The following is a 21570-nucleotide window of genomic DNA, read 5'->3' on the forward strand; positions in this document are numbered from 1 at the left end:
TTGGGAAGGTCAGGCATCGCAAACGACACAATTGGACTCTCCTTGTGGATTTGGGATTTCAAAGAACGCACAGTTCTTTGCGGTGCTTTTGCCAGCTTGAGTCTTTTCAGTTTTCTAGCGAGAGGCTGAGTGCTTCCATCCTCATGTGAAGCTGAACCACTAGCCATGAACATAGGCCAGGGCCTCAGCCGTTCCTTGCCACTCCGTGTGGTAAATGGCATATTGGCAAGTTTACGCTTCTCCTCCGACAATTTTATTTTAGGTTTTGGAGTCCTTTTTTTTCTGATATTTGGTGTTTTGGATTTGACATGCTCTGTACTATGACATTGGGCATCGGCCTTGGCAGACGACGTTGCTGGCATTTCATCGTCTCGGCCATGACTAGTGGCAGCAGCTTCAGCACGAGGTGGAAGTGGATCTTGATCTTTCCCTAATTTTGGAACCTCAACTTTTTTGTTCTCCATATTTTATAGGCAGAACTAAAAGGCACCTCAGGTAAACAATGGAGATGGATGGATTGGATACTAGTATACAATTATGGACGGACTGCCACGGTTAGGTGGTATAAAAAAACCACGGTTAGGTGGTATATATTATAATAATAATACAATTATGGATGGACGGACTGCCTGCCGACTGCCGACACAGAGGTAGCCACAGCCGTGAACTACCGCACTGTACGCTGGTTGATAAAGAGATAGTAGTATACTCGTAACAACTAGTATGACACTATGACGACGGTATAAAGAAAGAAAAAAAAATACCACAGTTAGGTGGTATATATTATAATAATAATACAATTATGGATGGACGGACTGCCTGCCGACTGCCGACACAGAGGTAGCCACAGCCGTGAACTACCGCACTGTACACTGGTTGATAAAGAGATAGTAGTATACTCGTAACAACTAGTATGACACTATGACGACGGTATAAAGAAAGAAAAAAAAATACCACAGTTAGGTGGTATATATTATAATAATAATACAATTATGGATGGACGGACTGCCTGCCGACTGCCGACACAGAGGTAGCCACAGCCGTGAACTACCGCACTGTACACTGGTTGATAAAGAGATAGTAGTATACTCGTAACAACTAGTATGACACTATGACGACGGTATAAAGAATGAAAAAAAAACCACGGTTAGGTGGTATATATTATAATAATAATACAATTATGGATGGACGGACTGCCTGCCGAGTGCCGACACAGAGGTAGCCACAGCCGTGAACTACCGCACTGTACACTGGTTGATAAAGAGATAGTAGTATACTCGTAACAACTAGTATGACACTATGACGACGGTATAAAGAAAGAAAAAAAAATACCACGGTTAGGTGGTATATATTATAATAATAATACAATTATGGATGGACGGACTGCCTGCCGACTGCCGACACAGAGGTAGCCACAGCCGTGAACTACCGCACTGTACACTGGTTGATAAAGAGATAGTAGTATACTCGTAACAACTAGTATGACACTATGACGACGGTATAAAGAAAGAAAAAAAAATACCACAGTTAGGTGGTATATATTATAATAATAATACAATTATGGATGGACGGACTGACTGCCGACACAGAGGTAGCCACAGCCGTGAACTACCGCACTGTACACTGGTTGATAAAGAGATAGTAGTATACTCGTAACAACTAGTATGACACTATGACGACGGTATAAAGAATGAAAAAAAAACCACGGTTAGGTGGTATATATTATAATAATAATACAATTATGGATGGACGGACTGCCTGCCGACTGCCGACACAGAGGTAGCCACAGCCGTGAACTACCGCACTGTACACTGGTTGATAAAGAGATAGTAGTATACTCGTAACAACTAGTATGACACTATGACGACGGTATAAAGAAAGAAAAAAAAATACCACAGTTAGGTGGTATATATTATAATAATAATACAATTATGGATGGACGGACTGCCTGCCGACTGCCGACACAGAGGTAGCCACAGCCGTGAACTACCGCACTGTACACTGGTTGATAAAGAGATAGTAGTATACTCGTAACAACTAGTATGACACTATGACGACGGTATAAAGAAAGAAAAAAAAATACCACAGTTAGGTGGTATATATTATAATAATAATACAATTATGGATGGACGGACTGCCTGCCGAGTGCCGACACAGAGGTAGCCACAGCCGTGAACTACCGCACTGTACACTGGTTGATAAAGAGATAGTAGTATACTCGTAACAACTAGTATGACACTATGACGACGGTATAAAGAATGAAAAAAAAACCACGGTTAGGTGGTATATATTATAATAATAATACAATTATGGATGGACGGACTGCCTGCCGACTGCCGACACAGAGGTAGCCACAGCCGTGAACTACCGCACTGTACACTGGTTGATAAAGAGATAGTAGTATACTCGTAACAACTAGTATGACACTATGACGACGGTATAAAGAATGAAAAAAAACCACGGTTAGGTGGTATATATTATAATAATAATACAATTATGGATGGACGGACTGCCTGCCGACTGCCGACACAGAGGTAGCCACAGCCGTGAACTACCGCACTGTACACTGGTTGATAAAGAGATAGTAGTATACTCGTAACAACTAGTATGACACTATGACGGTATAAAGAATGAAAAAAAAACCACGGTTAGGTGGTATATATTATAATAATAATACAATTATGGATGGACGGACTGCCTGCCGACTGCCGACACAGAGGTAGCCACAGCCGTGAACTACCGCACTGTACACTGGTTGATAAAGAGATAGTAGTATACTCGTAACAACTAGTATGACACTATGACGACGGTATAAAGAAAGAAAAAAAAATACCACGGTTAGGTGGTATATATTGTAATACAATTATGGATGGACGGACTGCCTGCCGAGTTCCGACTGCCGACACAGAGGTAGCCACAGCCGTGAACTACCGCACTGTACTGTGTCTGCTGCTAATATAGACTGGTTGATAAAGAGATAGTATACAATACATACAACAATATACTACTATACTGGTGGTCAGGCACTGGTCACCACTAGTCACACTGGCAGTGGCACTCCTGCAGCAAAAGTGTGCACTGTTTAATTTTAAATTAATATAATATTATGTACTCCTGGGGGCTCCTGCTATAACAACCTGCAGTGCTCCCCAGTCTCCCCCACAATTATTATAAGCTTTGCCTTTTATACATTGATGTGCAGCACACTGGGCTGAGCTGAGTGCACACAGACTGAGTCACACTGTGTGACTGGCTGCTGCTGTGTATCGTTTTTTTTCAGGCAGAGAACGGATATAGCAGAGAACGGATATATTATATTAAAATAAATAAAAGTTAACTAACAACAACTGCACTGGTCACTGTGGTAAACTCTGTCTGACTCTGCACAATCTCTCTCTCTCTTCTAATCTAATTTCTAATGGAGAGGACGCCAGCCACGTCCTCTCCCTATCAATCTCAATGCACGTGTGAAAATGGCGGCGACGCGCGGCTCCTTATATAGAATCCGAGTCTCGCGAGAATCCGACAGCGTCATGATGACGTTCGGGCGCGCTCGGGTTAACCGAGCAAGGCGGGAGGATCCGAGTCTGCTCGGACCCGTAAAAAAAACATGAAGTTCGTGCGGGTTCGGTTTCAGAGAAACCGAACCCGCTCATCTCTACTTACCCATCAGACATTTACTGTAGATCTCTCTCCAAGGCTTCGTACATAGATCCCTGTATAAGAATAATATTAAGAAATGATGCATCCAATCTTCAGATATGCAGTTTCCCTTTTCTCTATCTTCTCCAGCTGCTGGGTGCCATGACCTCCTGCTCCGTCACCGACGACGATATCCTGAAGACCATTAGACGCTGCTGGGAGGAGAACCGGTACCTCCTGTGTCCACACTCCGCCGTCGCAACCTTCTATCATTACCAACAATTTGACTCCGGCAACAACAAGTAGGAATTTTATTAAATATTTAAATTCATCTAAATTGAGAATCCTTTTCTATTACTATTTCCCTAGCTGAAGGAAAATGGATTCGGAATTATGCCTTTGGGTTGCATGCAATTTTTTGTGAAATGTTTTTGCAATCTAACCAGGACCGGAGGGTACAGGGTAGAAGCTTACACGGGTTATGGAAAGTGGACAAAGGGCCTAATTCAGTAAGGAGAGCAAATTCTGCTAATTAGTAGAATTTGCTATCCTTTTCCTATTATGCTGAGGGCCGCCCATCGCTGCGCAAGGCCGTCCAGCATGCTGACCGCAAGCAGAAATTGCAATCATATCGCAATTTCTACTTGTTAGCAGAAACAGAGGTTGGCTCCTGCCGACGCAGCTTAGCTACGCCCACAGGAGTCCCGCCATCACGTTCTTGACGGCGGCGGCTACGTGTGACATCATACAGCACAGTGATCATGCTCCCAACACACCCCTGTTCTGCTGCCTCCACCCCCCAATTGCGTTGCAACTCCCCCGCAACGCTCCATCTCCTTCCTGCAAACTTAGTGTATGTGCCCCCCCCCCCCAACGCGACCTCCTCTGCCTTATTGACAGGCAGAGGCAATCGCATTTTCTGCGGTGCCCCCGCAGAAAGTGTGGGCGCATGCGCAAGACAGGTGCTGCACAGGATGGGTGCTGCGCAATCACCTGCGGGCCGATCGTTAAAATTCCGGTTGGATCACAATTTGCGATCCAACCTGAATTAGGCCAATAATTCAGAGCATTTCGGTGAAATGGGCTAATCCCATTAGAGACGTGCGTACATGGTGCTCGACTGTCAGCGAGTAAATTGGGCACACTCTGGAGGTTGGCATTGGCAGTGCCCACCGTGGACCTGGTGGGAGGGGGTGTTGTAATAATGTTAGGCTTACCGCATTAGCAAGCGGACCTCAGTGGGCTACAACCCAAATCATTATACACTGACGGAACACTGTTAGCATCTCATAATAATAAATATTAATAGAAAGTCCAGACAAGAAGAACAGAAAGCGGAATTATAATTTAGTTTTGGTCAGTTTTGAAAAACAAGGGCAAAAATTTGTAGGGACAGCTCTTTAATAACACTTGGGAACACACCTTGAAATTATTGACTGTTAACTACGAATGGCCGGTAGACGCCTGAGGTTTGGAGAATTCAGCCTACCGGATCCCACTCACTTCCCCAATGGGGGCTTGAAGAATTGCATCATCATAATCCCGCACCCATGGCATCATCAACGAATTGTAGAGCAGTAGGCGGAGCCACCGTGATGCAAGTCACATGACTACATTCCAAGCATCTCTGCTAAAACATATTCTGGCCTCAGATGATATTTTGCGTCAAAGCTGAAAGTTTGCAGCCCACAGCTAACTTTACCACACCTTTCTCAAATTTGGCATTTAAACCATAGGAGGGCCGTGGGAATCAAACGAGGTATAATTACAAACTAACAATTAAAAGTATTAGGAACGGTCATTGAAGTTTATACGAAGCACTGAGCAGCTTGCCAAACACTGGTGAGAGACGGGGCTTACCATTTTGAGGGTTCACACTCATGGAAATCGGGGTGGTTACATGTGCAGGAGTGATTGGACATATGACCAAGGAGTCACTAGAGGAACAGCACCTGGCTGGGTGGCATATAGTATTAATAACACTTATTTTTTTGCCCTCTGCAGACCCAGGTGCTGTTTGGCGCCAGCGTCAGCAGCTAAGTTTCAAGACGTCATTCTCCGAGCCAACCTTACCCCAGAAATCCCACAAGAGATTATTGCCCTGATGGAGAAGGAGACACGTTCCATACCACTATCAAAACATGATGACTGGGAGAAAGTACTGCGGGAGAAGATTGAATCTATTGGCCAGCAAAGGCTGCAGAAGCACCGACAGATGTGAATTGCTGCTGCCTCTTCTGCAAATATGTTATGGATTTAGAACATTATGCAATTTGCTGATTTTAGTAGAATTTGCATTTATACTTATTAAAGTAACATTAATCTAGGAAGCTAAAGGGAACATAAAGAAATAAATAAAAAAGATTTTCTTTATTCATGACATGGAGCAATGTTCTGATTCTCACTGAAGCCTGGAAAGGTAGTGAAGTCTCCCAGGGTCCCTCGAGTGAAGCGGGTGGTGCGGGCACCCTGATGTTACAATTAAACCCATTGCTTTACAATGTTGGTAATCATAGCATTGTATAGCAGGGGCAGGGCCATAATGATGTGATCATGACACCATGTCCCGCTCCCCCAATAATGCTTAGTTGGCTGTACCACATCGCATGAACCTTTGATTTCAATATCGTGGCTATTTACCAACTGTCTGGTATTAACTAGTATTAACTAACAATGGGGAATTGATATCAAATATTATAGTAGGGGAGCCCATGGGAAACAGCGACCACAATATGGTCACATTTAATATCAGTTTTCATAAGCAGTCCTATATTGGTTCAACTAGGACTCTAAACTTTAGCAAAGCCTACTTTGACATAATGGGGGTAATTCCAAGTTGATCGCAGCAGGATTTTTGTTAGCAATTGGGCAAAACCATGTGCACTGCAGGGGAGGCAGATATAACATGTGCAGAGAGAGTTAGATTTGGGTGGGGTGTGTTCAATCTGCAATCTAATTTGCAGTGTAAAAATAAAGCAGCCAGTATTCACCCTGCACAGAAATAAAATGACCCACCATAACTTTACTCTTTTTGCACGTTATATCTGCCTCCCCTGCAGTGCACATGGTTTTGCCCAATTGCTATCAAAAATCCTGCTGCGATCAACTTGGAATTACCCCCAATGAGGGAAGCTTTAAGGGACATTGAAAGGAAAATTTTGTTTCAAGGAAAAAATACTACGGAGAAATAGGAGGTACTAAAATCACTGCGCGTTAGTAATACTCGCAAATTTATTCCCACGGGCAGCAAACAAAGGACTAAAAATTCCAAACCAATGTGGCTTAACAAAAAGATTAAGGACAAAAAAAGGTGAGCATTCAAAAAATACAAATCAGATGGGAATGTGGAGTCATTCCAGCACTATAAGGATTGTAACAAAATATGCAAAAAAGAAATAAGAGCGGCTAAAGTAGAAACTGAAAAGCTAGTAGCAAAGGAAAGAAAATCAAACTCCAATTTTTTGAAAAAATATATCAACAGAAAAAGATTAAAGAAGGAGAGTATAGGCCCTATAAAGGACAAGCTGGGAGTCTTAATCAAAAATGATAATGACATTGAGGACAAATTAAATTAGTTTTTCTCATCCGTATTCACAAGAGAGGAGCAGATGCAGGGATTAACACACAATCACAACAAAGACAATGTCTCACTACTACTAAGTGCTTATTTAAGTGAGGAGGTAGTCTGTGACCGATTAAAAAAAATTAAGATTAATAAATCACCTGGTCCCAACAGAATTCACCGAAGGGTTCTCATGGAGCTTCACTCCGAACTAGCAAGACCGCTATTTTTGGTCTTCAATGACTCACTTACAACAGACATGGGGGGTCATTCCGAGTTGTTCGCTCGCAAGCTGCTTTCAGCAGCCTTGCACACGCTAAGCTGCCGCCTACTGGGAGTGAATCTTAGCTTATCAAAATTGCGAACGAAAGATTAGCAGAATTGCGAATAGACACTTCTTAGCAGTTTCTGAGTAGCTCCAGACTTACTCGGCATCTGCGATCAGTTCAGTGCTTGACGTTCCTGGTTCGACGTCACAAACACACCCAGCGTTCGCCCAGACACTCCTACGTTTCTCCATCCACTCCCGCGTTTTTCCCAGAAACTGTATCGTTTTTTCACACACACCCATAAAACGGCCAGTTTCCGCCCAGAAACACCCACTTCCTGTCAATCACATTACGATCACCAGAACGAAGAAAAAACCTTGTAATGCCGTGAGTAAAAAACCTAACTGCATAGCAAATTTACTTGGCGCAGTCGCACTGCAGACATTGCGCATGCGCATTAGCGACTAATCGCTCCGTTGCGAGAAAAAAATAACGAGCGAACAACTCGGAATGACCCCCATGGTTCCCAAAGACTGGTGTAAAGCAGAAGAAGTGTCAATATTCAAAAAGGGAAGTAAAGCTGAACCAGGTAATTATAGACCAGTTAGTCTTACATCTATAGTGGGGAAAGTATTGGAAGGTATTCTAAGGGACTGTATACAGAAGTTCATTGAATCCAATAAGGTTATTAATAAGAACCAACATGCATTTATGAAGGATAGATCATGCCAAACAAATTTACTAGGCTTTTATGAAACGGTTAGTGCGAACCTTGATCAGGGTAAAGAGATCGATGTCACCTTTTTAGATTTTGCTAAAGCTTTCGACACAGTACCGCACATGAAACTTATCTATAAGTTACAAGAACTAGGGCTAGGGAGCACAATATGCACTTGGGTCAGAAATTGGTTAGATAATAGGGAGCAGCGTGTTGTGGAAAATTGAACTTTTTTCAAATTGGACTGAAGTACTAAGTGGTGTGCCGCAAGGGTGTGTACTTGGACCACTATTGTTCAACATTTTCATTAATGAGCTAGCAGTAGATTTGGAGAGCATGGTGTCAATTTTTGCGGATGATACCAAATTGTGTAAGGCTATAAATACGGAGGGAGATGCTGCATCTCTTCAGAATGGCTTAGTCAAACTGGAAGCATGGACAGCAAAATGGAGAATGAGCTTCAATACAAACAAGTGTAAGGTAATACACTTTGGTAGCAAGAACAAAAATAACACCTTCATACTAAATGGGGTAAAATTAGGGGATTCTGTACTAGAAAAAGACTTAGGTGATCACACAGATAGCAAACTAAGCAGCAGTACTCAAAGTAGGACTGCAGCAAAGAAGGCTAACAAGGTATTAGCATGCATAAAGCGGGGAATTGACGCAAGGGACGGGAGTGTTATACTCCCAATATAAAAATCTCAAGTGAGGCCACATTTTGAATACTGTGCACAATTTTGGGCATCATATTACAAAAATGATATCCTGGAACTAGAAAAGGTTCAGAGGCGGACGACCAAACTAATTAAGGGGACGGAACCCCTTAATTGATGCTAGAATACAAGGAAAGGCTTGCAAGGCTTGGCATGTTTACACTGGAAAAGAGGAGACTAAGTTTGGACATGATCAACATTTACAAATATATAAGGAGACAATACACAGAGCTTGCGGGGGATCTGTTTTTGGTAAGATCGACACAGAGGACACGTGGACATTAGGTTAGAGGAGAGAAGATTTCGCACACAGAGACGTAAAGGTTTCTTCACAGTAAGAACAATGGCCCTCATTCCGAGTTGATCGCTCGGTATTTTTCATCGCATCGCAGTGAAATTCCGCTTAGTACGCATGCGCAATATTCGCACTGCGACTGCGCCAAGTAATTTTACAATGGAGATAGTATTTTTACTCACGGCTTTTTCATCGCTCCGGCGATCGTAATGTGATTGACAGGAAATGGGTGTTACTGGGCGGAAACACGGCGTTTTATGGGCGTGTGGATGAAAACGCTACCGTTTCCGGAAAAAACGCAGGAGTGGCTGGAGAAACGGAGGAGTGTCTGGGCGAACGCTGGGTGTGTTTGTGACGTCAAACCAGGAACGACAAGCACTGAACTGATCGCACAGGCAGAGTAAGTCTGAAGCTACTCTGAAACTGCTAAGTAGTTTGTAATCGCAATATTGCGAATACATCGGTCGCATTTTTAAGAAGCTAAGATACACTCCCAGTAGGCGTAGGCTTAGCGTGTGTAACTCTGCTAAATTCGCCTTGCGACTGATCAACTCGGAATGAGGGCCCATATGTGTTTGGAATTCCCTGCCTGAGAGAGTAGTAATGGCAGACTCGGTCAACAATTTTAAGAATGGGCTAGATAAGTACCTAATGGATAAGGATATATAGTTATAAAAAAAAAGGAATAAACAAAACAGCTGATATTAGCAACAGACAAAATTAGTTTTAAAAATAATACAGCGTAGGAGACAACAAATAGGTTGAACTCGATTGGCAAACTGTCTTTTTTCAACTTAAAAAAATGATGTTACTATGGGCCTAAGTCAGACCTGTTCGCTCACTAGGGTTTTTTTAAGTCCTGCGTTCGCATAGTCGCCACCCATAGGGAAGTGTATTTTCGCTGTGCAAGTGTGCGAACGCATGTGTAGCAGAGCTGTACAAACCAATTTTGTGCAGTCTCTGAGTAGCCCAGGACTTACTCAGCCGCTGCGATCACTTCAGCCTGTCCGAGACTGGAACCCTCCCTGCAAACACATGGACACGCCTGCGTTTTTACAACTGTGAGAGGGTGGTAATGCGGTGCGTGTGGTGGTGCCTGCTGCCGTGCAGGTGTAGACTCGGTACTCACCAGGCGCCGCTCACTCTCACCTTCAGGTACCGGAACCTGGAATTCTTCAGTCGGATCCGGACACGGCGATTCCCTCTCGGAGCTGACCGACGACCGAGCTGAGGAGAGAATGGTCTACATTAAAGGGGGTATCGACCCTTCTTCCGCTGGAACAGGGGATACCCCAGGGATGGCCGCGACCTTCACCGGTTGGGTGAATGGTCATCACCGGCACAAAGCCTCAGCCACCCAGATTTCACACACTCGCGCTTTCGCACGTAGTGTGATGAAAAGGATTCTCACGTCCGTGAGCAATCCCGACTCCGGCGCTCGGGGACAGACAAGGGACAAACGTACACTGATGCTACTCACCGTCACAAGTCTTGCACTCCGATCTTCTCCACTTACAGGTCCCTGTAAGGAGGCAAAGAGAAACAGCCGTGCAGGGCCTAACTCTACCCTAGTGTCACACCCTATACTAAATACAACGGCAGAGCCCTCAAACTAGCTCTGTGGGTGTGGTGCAACAAAACTATACAAACACAGACACTTTGCCCTGCACGGTAACAACATACATCACAATATCGGAATGCAATATCACACGGTGTTGTCCCTTTTCTACCCGGCTCAGAACACCCAGTAGTGGGGACCGCACAGCTCACCCACCTACCGTACTCTCAGGGTGGCCTGGGCCTAGCGCCACCTGTACTCACCTCGGGGAAAACACTGCTTCGCTGGGCCTAGCGCCCCCTAACTGCGCACAGGCCGGAGGCCTGACTTCGCCCACCGGCCTAGCGCCCGCCTAACTTGCTGCCCGTTGGGTGACCTGGGCCTTGTGCCCAGGGTCACCTTATCTGTACCTACTGGCCAAAATACGCTAGGGCCTAATGCCCTCTATCGTCCCACAGGCCTAGTGCCTGATATGTGCCCCGGGCCTAGTGCCCGCCTAACTGCCCACAGGCCGGGAGGGCCTGACTGTGCCCACGGGCCTATTGCCCGAACACCCGGTGGTCTAGCGGAGGAGAGGGGGGGTCACCTTAGAAGGGCCTACCTGCGGTGGAGAAGGCTGCAGTGGGGAACTGCACAGCTCAATTGCTTCCCACCACTGCAGCGCTTCTCGGCCTGGAGGAACTCTTCTGCCGCTGGCCCGTCCTGGCCAGCGGCGGCGCCGTCTCCTCGCCGCGTCCAGCCGCCGCTGGACATCTTCCCGGAGCCCGACGTCTTCCGGCCTCTTCAGCGGCCACCGGAGCTCTTCTTTCCACGGCCGTCGTCTTCTCCTCTGCGCCGGATGCTCTTCTGCGCTCCGGCGCGCCGACGACCTCCTCCGCTGCTCCCGCACGTGTCTTCTGTCTTCGCCGCTCTTCGGCGCGGCCTCCTCTTCTCCGTCCCGCCCGGCGTCTGACGTCAGACGCCGGGGGCGGGGCCTATGACGCGGCGAGCGCCGATTGGCTCGCCGCGTCTCTTCCTGATTGGCCGCCGCTCCGGGAGCCGCGATTGGCTCCCGGAGGGCGCCAACATCCGAATCCTCCTGCAGTCTCCTGTCCGGTGCAGGGAAAAGGGTAATCCCTGCACCGGACACCCGCCGCCACGCACCAAGCGCTGGGGACAGACAAGCTGCCCCAGCGCTGTCCCCAGCTAGGGACCACAACATGGATGTGCCCACAGGGCACATCCTTACATTTCCCCCCCCTTTTTCCTTTGTAGTCCCTACAAAGTTCCTCACGACTTCCATTGTCCGCGGGTCAGGGAATTCCAAGGTCCTTCCGGCGAAGGTGCATTCGGGGGCCCAGCCTGGACCAGCTGTGACCCCACATCCCTCCTCCTCCAGCTCCGGGTTCCTCTCACGTCCTGACCTCCATCGGCGGATCCTCTGGGGGAGTGGCATCTCCTCACGGTCGCTTGACGTTGGCCACCAAGGGGAATCTTCCTCCACGGGGACAACAGTCACCCACTCTTGGCCTCCGATATCGTCTGTGGCTTCGTCCCTGTCTTCCGGGTGTGGTATCGACCACCACCCAACAGCGGAATCCTCCGGGGCATCCGTTTCCTCCCGGGCAACAGCCACCACATGTCGAATTTCCTCGTGGGGCATCTCCAAAGGTCCTGTCTCTTCCTCTGGAACGGGTCCTCCCACGGCATCACAGTCCTGTCCCCGTACGTCGGTCCATTTCGGCACTCCCGGTAGGTATTCTTGCTCCAGGACTATCTCCTCCTCTTCACGGAGGGCATTCAACTGGGAGCATGACTCCACCCGATCCTGCCAGTCACTCTCGTCGGCGCTTCCGACGCCAGAATCGTCCTCCATCTGTTCTGGGAGGGATTCGTCGGCGGACAGCTCACCGTAGTCCGAGTCCTCCTCCGATATCTGGACTGGGGTATTACTTTCCTCCTCAGCGTACTTCTTCGCTTCCGCTGGCACCTCTGCTTCCTCAGCGTACTCCTTCGCTTCCGCTGGCATCTCTTGGTACCCAGGACACTCTTGTTCCGCACGTCCTGGTCGTGGACGGTTCCATCGTGGAGAGATTCCGGACGTCTCAGTCACTGGGTCTTCACGCTTTCCCTGGCAGCGTGGTCTCTCCACCTCCCAGTCGTCCACCTCCGCCTCATGCGGGAAAGGATTCTGCCTTACTGGGGTCACTTTCCTGGGACAGAGTAGGTCCGCGGCATCTTCCCAGGGGCACTCACTGGCCGCATGTCCTGGTCGCCGACACTTCCAACAAGGGAGGGCCACTGCCACCTTCTCCAAGACGGGTTCCTGGTCCACCTCCTTCACTGGGGAATCTTCACCCGTTGGTTCCGGCTCAGAGGAAATGGGCACCTGCGAACTAACTTCAAGCAAGGCCTTCCGCTCCATCTCCCTGGTTTCCTCCTTCCATCTCTGGGCGCGACCATCCGCAATCATCCGGTCTTCATTCCACGGACAATCGGGAAGCGCATGTCCTCTCGCCTCGCAGAGCGCACACACAGGCTCTGCAGCCACCCGATCCCAAAGCTGCTGACGAGACTCCGTCATCTGCTTCACCGTGGCCTCGTAGTCCGTCCCGTCTTCCGTCCATGGACATTCCAGGAGCCGATGTCGGGGATCTCCACAGCTTTCACACCGGGAATCAACCTCGTCTTCGCTCAACTCTTCGTCCCAGGGACAACTGTTGTGCTCATGCCCGTAGTTTCCGCAGAGCAAACATCGGGACTCTTTCTTCGCTTGGCCCTTCTGACGTCTTCGGTCCGCTTCCTGGACCACCTTCTTTGGGGACGTCTCTCGCCAAGTACACTCGCCGGCAAAGTGTCCTGTTTGCCGACATTTCTTGCAGGGCGTCACAGCGGCCTTCTTGCGCCCCTTCTCCCGGCGCTCTTCTTTTACACGCTGGACCGACCGCTGCACCATCTTCAGGATGTCTGCCCCAGACACCGTCACCCAGTCGCTCTGGTCCGCACACATCCGGGGGTGAGTCTTCTCCGGAGCCGTCCGCAGGGAGGTGTTCTTGGTGGCGTTCCACATCGTGTCCGTGATCCGGTCTCTTTTATCCTGCCGACTACGCCAAGTGTGAGAGGGTGGTAATGCGGTGCGTGTGGTGGTGCCTGCTGCCGTGCAGGTGTAGACTCGGTACTCACCAGGCACCACCACCACACCGCAGCCGCACCTCTCACACAACCACTCCCAGAAAACGGTCAGTTGACACCCACAAACGGCTTCTTCCTGTCAATCTCCTTGCAAACGCCCGTGCGAATGGATTCTTCGCACAAACCCATCGCTGAGCGGCGATCCGCTTCGTACCCGTGCGACGCGCCTGCGCATTGAGATGCATACACATGCGCAATTTAGACCTGATTTCGCGCTGTACGAAGACGCAGCCTAGCAATCAGGTCTGAATTAGGCCCTATGTTACTATGTCTAACGCAGAAGATATGGCAGATCCCTCCTTGGTGGGCTGGAGCTCATTGCACACGCGCAACTGGATTTCCTTGGTTGCGCAGTTGCATCCGATTCCAGAAGTAGAGTGATCGCTGCCTCTTCCCGGAGCCCTTTTTCTTTGCTATGACGCCCGGACAAACTGCCCCAAATTATCATTAGAAATCACTGCAAAATGCTATATTGCTGCTTATCATCGTCTACAACTGTAGATTAACAGGAAAACTGCACCAGGGCAGCAGAGTGATGCCTAACTCCCTGGCGGTACTGGTCGGCAGCGATAAGATGACAACTTGCTGCTTTACCAAACAAAGTATGAAAACCATACTTGCCGACATTCTGGCTGCTCTCTGCGGGAGAGAGCAGCCAAGTCGGCTCAGCAGGGGGGCAGGGGAGGGCTGTGATGTGGGGAGGAGGTGGACCGGAGGCGGGACAGGGGTGGAGCAGGGGCGGGCGGGGCGCGGAGTTTCGGTGGCGCATCCTTTAAGCCACGCCCCCGCTCTGTAATGCCGCGATCCCCGGCATTACACTGCAGGGGGCGTGGCTATGATGACGTGATTCAGCAAGAATCGCGTCATCAACTGCCCGGACCGCCCACTTTGCACACTAAGTGGGCGGACGGGCAGGGGGACACCTGATTCCGGGAGACTTGCCTGCTCTTCCGGGGGGCCGGGAGGGTCACCCGATTTTCGGGAGCCTCCCAGCCATTCCGGGAGAGTAGGCAAGTATGATGAAAACAACAAGGCACAACAGCTGAATTTATGCTAAATAAGACCCCAGTGTCAGCAAGTAACAAAATACCCCCTAGTGGATTGGTCATCACTCTCTACATCTGATTCAAAACAAAATCCCCAGCGCCCTCCTCCTGAACATCAGCCTGTGCTGGCATCTTCTGAGCCTCAGTGCCACGCCCCCCTCCCCCGTAACAAAAAAACACAGATAAAATAACAACAACAACACTCAAACACACAGTGACAAGAACAAATAAAAACCCAATGCAGACAGAAAATTAACTTTAAAACCCACAATAATAACAAGGGGGGAAAAAAGACAATACTCACAAGCCAACAGCTCCAAATGCCTACACCCAACTCCTGCAGCAAGTTCCAAACAAATCCTCAGTGCAGCCGGCTCCATACCAAACAAGCCACTACAATGCACATAGTGAGGGGGGGTCAGTTTGGGACATATTTATATGGCTAAAGCACGACACTGCTACATGTGATATGTATCCATATGCCATTGGAAAATATGATTCATGGTAAATTTATGTGTTTGACTAAGAAAAGTTTACCCGTGTCCCAGCGATCCCCAGCGTGTTTAATTTCGGACAAATGGGATTATTAGTCAGTTTTACCCTTAGACTCATCAAGGAGTCAGGGAGATTGCTACTATTTCAGGGAGTCTCCCTGACAATCAGGGAGAGTTGGCATGTAGCCGTCATTGCTCCCAGCGGTCCAGGTTCAGCGGTTCAGGTGTGTGTGTGTGTGTGTGTGTGTGGAATATCACTGGGCTGCCTGTTGTGATGTTACGAGGTTTATTTCATCTCCAAGGCTGTAAAAAAAGGAAGGAATTCTTACAACCTAATCAGGTGGTGTTTATACATATCTACCCTCATTCCCGATCCTAGTGAGGAATGCACTGTCCTACCGCTCAGCTGGCGGCTCAGGTGACACTTACATGTAATGGAATCATAATAGATTGTAGAATTAAAGATATTTTTTTACAGAAAGTTTAATAAATAAAAAGAAACCCAGGAGCTTACAAATACACCATGCAATGGCTACAAGGGGCCACCAGGGGCAGTGTTACCATGGTGTAACCCTGTAGTTACAGAACAAATCTGCTGATGGTAATGACACGGTTACCTGTCTATTCCCTAACTGTAGTATGGGGAGTCTGATTGTGATTCGGTCAATCTACCTACAATCAAAATCCTGAGGTCAAAATCCCGACATGGTCAAAATACCGATATTTAAAATACAGACAAGGTCAAAAAGTCAACATGAGTTTTTCATGATTTTTTTATTGAAACCGACTTGTTCATAATGTACCATCTCAGTGGACCTGGAGGAAGAATATAATAGTGTGCCGAGCACAGCAAGGCACCGTGCCCGAAGCATGGCGAGCGGACATGATACACTTATACGGTGTCCATGTCGACCTATGTCAAGATACACACAAAAAAAACAATAAAAAACTTGTCAACTTTTTGACCTGTTGACATTTTAAATATCGGTATTTTGACCTTGTCTGTATTTTAAATGTCGGAATTTTGACCTTTTTGGTATTTTGACCGTTTCAGGAATTTGACCTTCTCTGGAATTTGACCTTGTCGGGATTTTGATTGTAGGTATTTCATACTACACCCGTCTGGTTCTCCTACTGCTGGCATTATTATGCTTGGCACCTGATAGTTGTGTATTTGTTGTGTTAGTAGCATCTGAGTGATTGCGGCCTCTTCAGTGCTGCTGCAAGAAATGACAGGAAAAATTACCATTACCGAGGTGTTAGGAAGTCATTGTCTCCGGGGCGGTGTGTGTCTTGCCTTTGTGGTGAATTCATGATGTAACACAAATCCCTTCCCGCAAACAACAGAACATTAGAATAGAGATATTCAGCCATATACTTCATGTAGCAATCCTGTAAGAGTGAATGCTGATTGTGATGGGGGGAGGGGGTAATTCCACATTGTGGATATGGTCCTCTCTCTTTAGATGCTGCACTACTAAAGGAGCCATATTCATGCCATCTCGTTGTAAGGCGCAGGCCCGAAGACAGAGTGGTCAGGGGTCCCACTTATCCTTTATTGACTACCTCACCGGCCCAATGGTTTCTGACTATGCTAGGATCGAACAAACGTGGTGGATGTGACTGCATACTAAAAGTTAGAAACCAGGCTTGTCTGATTGGTTTAAAGTTTCTCTCCATTTGCTGTTCATGCTAAATATTTTTGCTGGCACTGCCAATCGTCGCCCCGTCATCCCCATTTAATGATCCTGCATTTTCATACCTGCCAGCTATCCAACTTTTTAAAGAGTAAATTAGATACTGGTTTGCTGGTGAAAGATTTCATCCCAATTTCCTGTCTCCCAATTCTGCCCACTTCCTGACTGAAGTGGGCAGCAGACAGGTTGGATGATGAGATTTGCATTGAATTGTGTTATCTTAGCCCAACACCTGCTGTCCAATACAGCAAATCACAGCTTTAAACAACTGGGGCGGGACTAGCCTGATAACATGTTGTATCACACCCTCTGCCCATAAGAGAGATTTGTCAAGTATAAATAGGCAAACACAAAAAATTAAGTATCAGCACTAGAGGGGTTATTCAGGTTGTAAGCGATGCAACCGCAATAACCCTCTCCTCAGCTGCAGTGCGTACATACAGATACTGTCTGATTGCGTTCGGGTTGCAGCAGCGTTCGCGGGGTGGTGACAGAGCATTGCAGGGGCGGTTCAGGGAAACGGGGTGGGTCAGTGGCGTTTTTAGGGCAGCTGCGTGACGTCACATGCAGCCGCTCTGATGGGAAAAATGGCGGCTGACCACAGGCATACACAACCTAGATGTAAATTGCAGTCGCAGTTGGTGGCCGCCATTTACCATACTGGGTGGCTTTGCCTGCGATGGGCGGCCCCAGCATGCGAAAGAACGGATTCGTACTGAATAAACCCCCCTAAATCCTAACACTTCGAAATATCTGGATTAGATACAATAATTATTTAAATTTTTTTATTTTTTTTAAACAATTTCATCATGCATGTCGAAATTAGAGATGTGCACCGGAAATTTTTCGGATTTTGTGTTTTGGTTTTGGATTCGGTTCCGCAGCTGTGTTTTGGATTCGGACACGTTTTGGCAAAACCTCCCTGAATTTTTTTTGTCGGATTCGGGTGTGTTTTGGATTCGGGTGTTTTTTTTTCAAAAAAAAATCAAATACTGCTTAAATCATAGAATTTTGGGGTAATTTTGATCCTATAGTATTATTAACCTCAATAACCACAATTTCCACTCATTTTCAGTCTATTCTGAACACCTCACACCTCACAATACTATTTTTAGTCCTAAAATTTGCACCGAGGGCGCTGGATGACTAAGCAAAGAGGGCGGCACAAACACCTGGCCCATCTAGGAGTGGCACTGCAGTGTCAGACAGGATAGCACTTTAAAAAATTGGCCCCAAACAGCACATGATGCAAAGGAAAGAGAAAAGAGGTGCACTGTGGTCGCTGGATGGCTAAGCTAAGCGACACAAACACCTCAATATCACAGGAATTATTCGTTCTAATCAATGGTATTATTGGTCCAAATCACTGGAAGAAAATGACAAAATCACTGGAATTATTCGTTCTAATCAATGATATTATTGGTCCAAATCACTCCTCCAGGGTACCCCGGCCAGGGGTGACTAGTTGGTTATGTAATGCCAGGGCCGCCGGGAGCTATATAAAAGTGTCCCCCGGCTGTGGCATTATATATCTGGCTAGTGGAGCCCGGTGCTGGTTTCAGAAATACGGGGGACCCCTACGCATTTTGCCACCCGTATTTTTGGAACCAGGACCAGGCACAGAGCCCGGTGCTGGTTGTTTAAATATGGGGGAACCTCTATCATTTTTTCCCTCATATTTTTGCAACCAGGGCCGGCTCAAAGAGCCCGAGGCTGGTTTTGCTTAGGAGGGGGGACCCCACGCATTTTTTTTTTCAAGAAATTAGCACTTTCCCATCCCCTTCCCACTGATAAACATGCACGGATCTCATGGATCCGTGCATGCCTATCCAAACACGGGATAAAAAAGCAGGTCTGTTTTTTTTTTAGCACTTTTTCACGATTTGTATTTCAGCACGGCAGTGTTTGCCTATTGTCGGCAGTGTTTGTGATTTGTACTTTTTAGTAAATGACCGATTTCTACCAAATTGCAGGCGTAATTGACCGATGGTGTATTGATTCGTGATTTTTTCCTAGGACTTCCAAAATATTACGAATGCCCTCATCACTGCCGTGATTTTTGCTTAGTAAATTACCGAGATGACACTTTGAAGAAAAAACGGCATCTCGGTCAAAATCGGGAGCTTAGTAAATATACCCCATAATGTTTTTTAATATAAATCCTAAAGCAGGTGGTGTATTAGAGCAAAAGAGTGCAAGAGACCAGCCATGCAGTTTCTGAAATATTATGACAAAATGTTACTGTATTTCATAAGCACTCATTCCTAACTCTGCTAAGTACTGTTTGGTATACTGTATCTGGCTTCCATGAGGCAGTTGTCCATTATTTCAGCTTCCATTGACCTTTTTGAAAGCGGTAGAAGTTATCGATTCTTCCCCCCCCCCCCCCTATTTTTAATTTTCTCCTGCATAGCCCAGTAAAATGTTGCAATGTTAAGTATTGACTTGTGCCTTCTGGGGGTCCACTTCTTCACCAAACCCAGCCAAATCTCATCCTAACCCTCTGTTCCACGTTCTCTATGTACCCCATCTGTGTCACCCATGTCTGTCTACCCCTCCCCTTTAGATTGTAAGGTCTCACGAGCAGGGCCCTCTTCCCTCATGTGCTTATCCTTTGTCTTACTTTAGTAATCTTCAACTGTACCACATCCAGCAGTCTTCTGCCACCTGATACTTATTCCAGTGTCATCTGCTGATGTAACTATGTGTATTTACCCTCTACTTGTCCTATACTGTCATCAACTGTAAGTTGCTGTTTTCCTGTTTGATTATTTATGTACTCTGTAATTGGGCGCTGCGGAACCCTTGTGGCGCCATATAAATAAAGGATAATAATAATAATAATAATAATAATATAGGGTGTATAATCACCAGGTGTATCTCACACATCGCTCAGTACAGATTACAGGATGTATAATCAGTAATCACCAGGTGTATAACACACGTCGCACAGCACAGTATACATACTGGTCACAACAATGCAGCAGATATTGAGCACTGATCAAGATACTAGAAGTGACACAGAGCTGCAAGATACAGCAATGGCCTACTGTACTGTACTATATATGTATACTGCTGGTCACCAAAATGCTGCACTGTCCTACTATATACTGCTCACAATAATGCAGCACAGATATGGAATGGAAACTTGCAGTGACACAGAGCTGCAAGATACAGCAATGGCCTACTGTACTATACAACTATATACTGTTGGTCACCAAAATGAAGCACACTGAGCACAGATATGGAGCTTTTCAGGCAGAGAACGTAGATATTTGCAGCACACTGAGCACAGATATTTGCAGCACACTGAGCACAGATATGTAGCTTTTCAGGCAGAGAACGTAGCCACGTCCTCTCCGTTCAATCTCCAATGCACGAGTGAAAATGGTGGCGGCGTGCGGCTCTTTATATAGAATACGAATCTCGCGAGAATCCGACAGCGGGATGATGACGTTCGGGCGCGTTCGGGTTAACCGAGCAAGGCGGGAAGATCCGAGGCTGCCTCGGAAACGTGTAAAATAGGTGAAGTTCGGGGGGGTTCGGATCTCGGAGAACCGAACCTGCTCATCTCTAGTCGAAATATATAATTTTTTTACTTAAGCAGTGGCAGTTTCAGTGGTGGAGCTGCAGTGCAGTCCAAAATTCAAATAGGGGAGCCTCACCAATTGCCACCAACTGTCATTACAAACAGACTCAACTGGCAGTTGGTGTAGCTTACCTATTTGAATTTTGGACAGCACTGCAGCCCCTCCTCTAGAGCCGCTACTGCCTAAGAGTACCCCCAAACAAGAGTCTTCTTTCCTCTCATTGTATATTCAAGTATGAATAGGACAAGAACCAGGCAGACACTAGACTGCAAATGTGATGTTGCAGCAGGAACCTGGTTGAGACACACCTGGAAAATCATCTGTGACACACCCGTGCTTTTGCCGCCATTCTTCGTAACCATCCTCAGATGGTCCCTGACTGTCAATCACTTTGTGCCACCACCACCACACCATTGTGGCACATGTGCAGTTAGCTGTTAATTTCCAGTCAATTGTAACCACCTCACAGCTCACAATATTGTTTTCATCCATTTTAGGCCAAAGGCTGCAACGAGCTGGCTGGTTACTAACCAACAGAGCAGCGGCATAATCACAAGGCAGTTTATAGCACATCTATGAAATATTGCCACACAGAAGTGCAGAAATGAAAAGTGGTGCAAGATAGAATTGTCCTTGGGCCTCCCACCCTTATGTTGGATATTAAAGAGTACATGCACAGTGTAACAAACCAAGCACTTCAGTGACAGGGACTGACACTGTTGTGGCTGAAGTGCTTGCTTTGTTTGGGTACCCACAAAACAATTTTTTTGAAGGACTACCGCGATCACTAATGCGGAGGTTGATGATGGTGT

At 46.9% G+C, this 21570-nt stretch overlaps 1 protein-coding gene across 3 annotated transcripts in view; it reads left to right on the top strand.

The window, feature by feature from the left end:
* THNSL2 (threonine synthase like 2) overlaps positions 1–6022 on the top strand; it is a 65913-nt gene extending 59891 nt beyond the window's left edge. For all 3 annotated transcript variants that reach the window (XM_063925089.1, XM_063925084.1, XM_063925096.1), the window contains 2 exons: positions 3793–3944; positions 5647–6022. In XM_063925089.1, coding sequence (XP_063781159.1) covers positions 3793–3944; positions 5647–5863 — 369 coding nt within the window. In that variant the 3' untranslated portion in view covers positions 5864–6022. The remainder of the gene's footprint in view (positions 1–3792; positions 3945–5646) is intronic.
* Positions 6023–21570: the final 15548 nt, after the last annotated feature.

Source organism: Pseudophryne corroboree, chromosome 1 (assembly GCF_028390025.1).
Source record: "Pseudophryne corroboree isolate aPseCor3 chromosome 1, aPseCor3.hap2, whole genome shotgun sequence".
Taxonomy (NCBI): Eukaryota; Metazoa; Chordata; class Amphibia; order Anura; family Myobatrachidae; genus Pseudophryne; species Pseudophryne corroboree.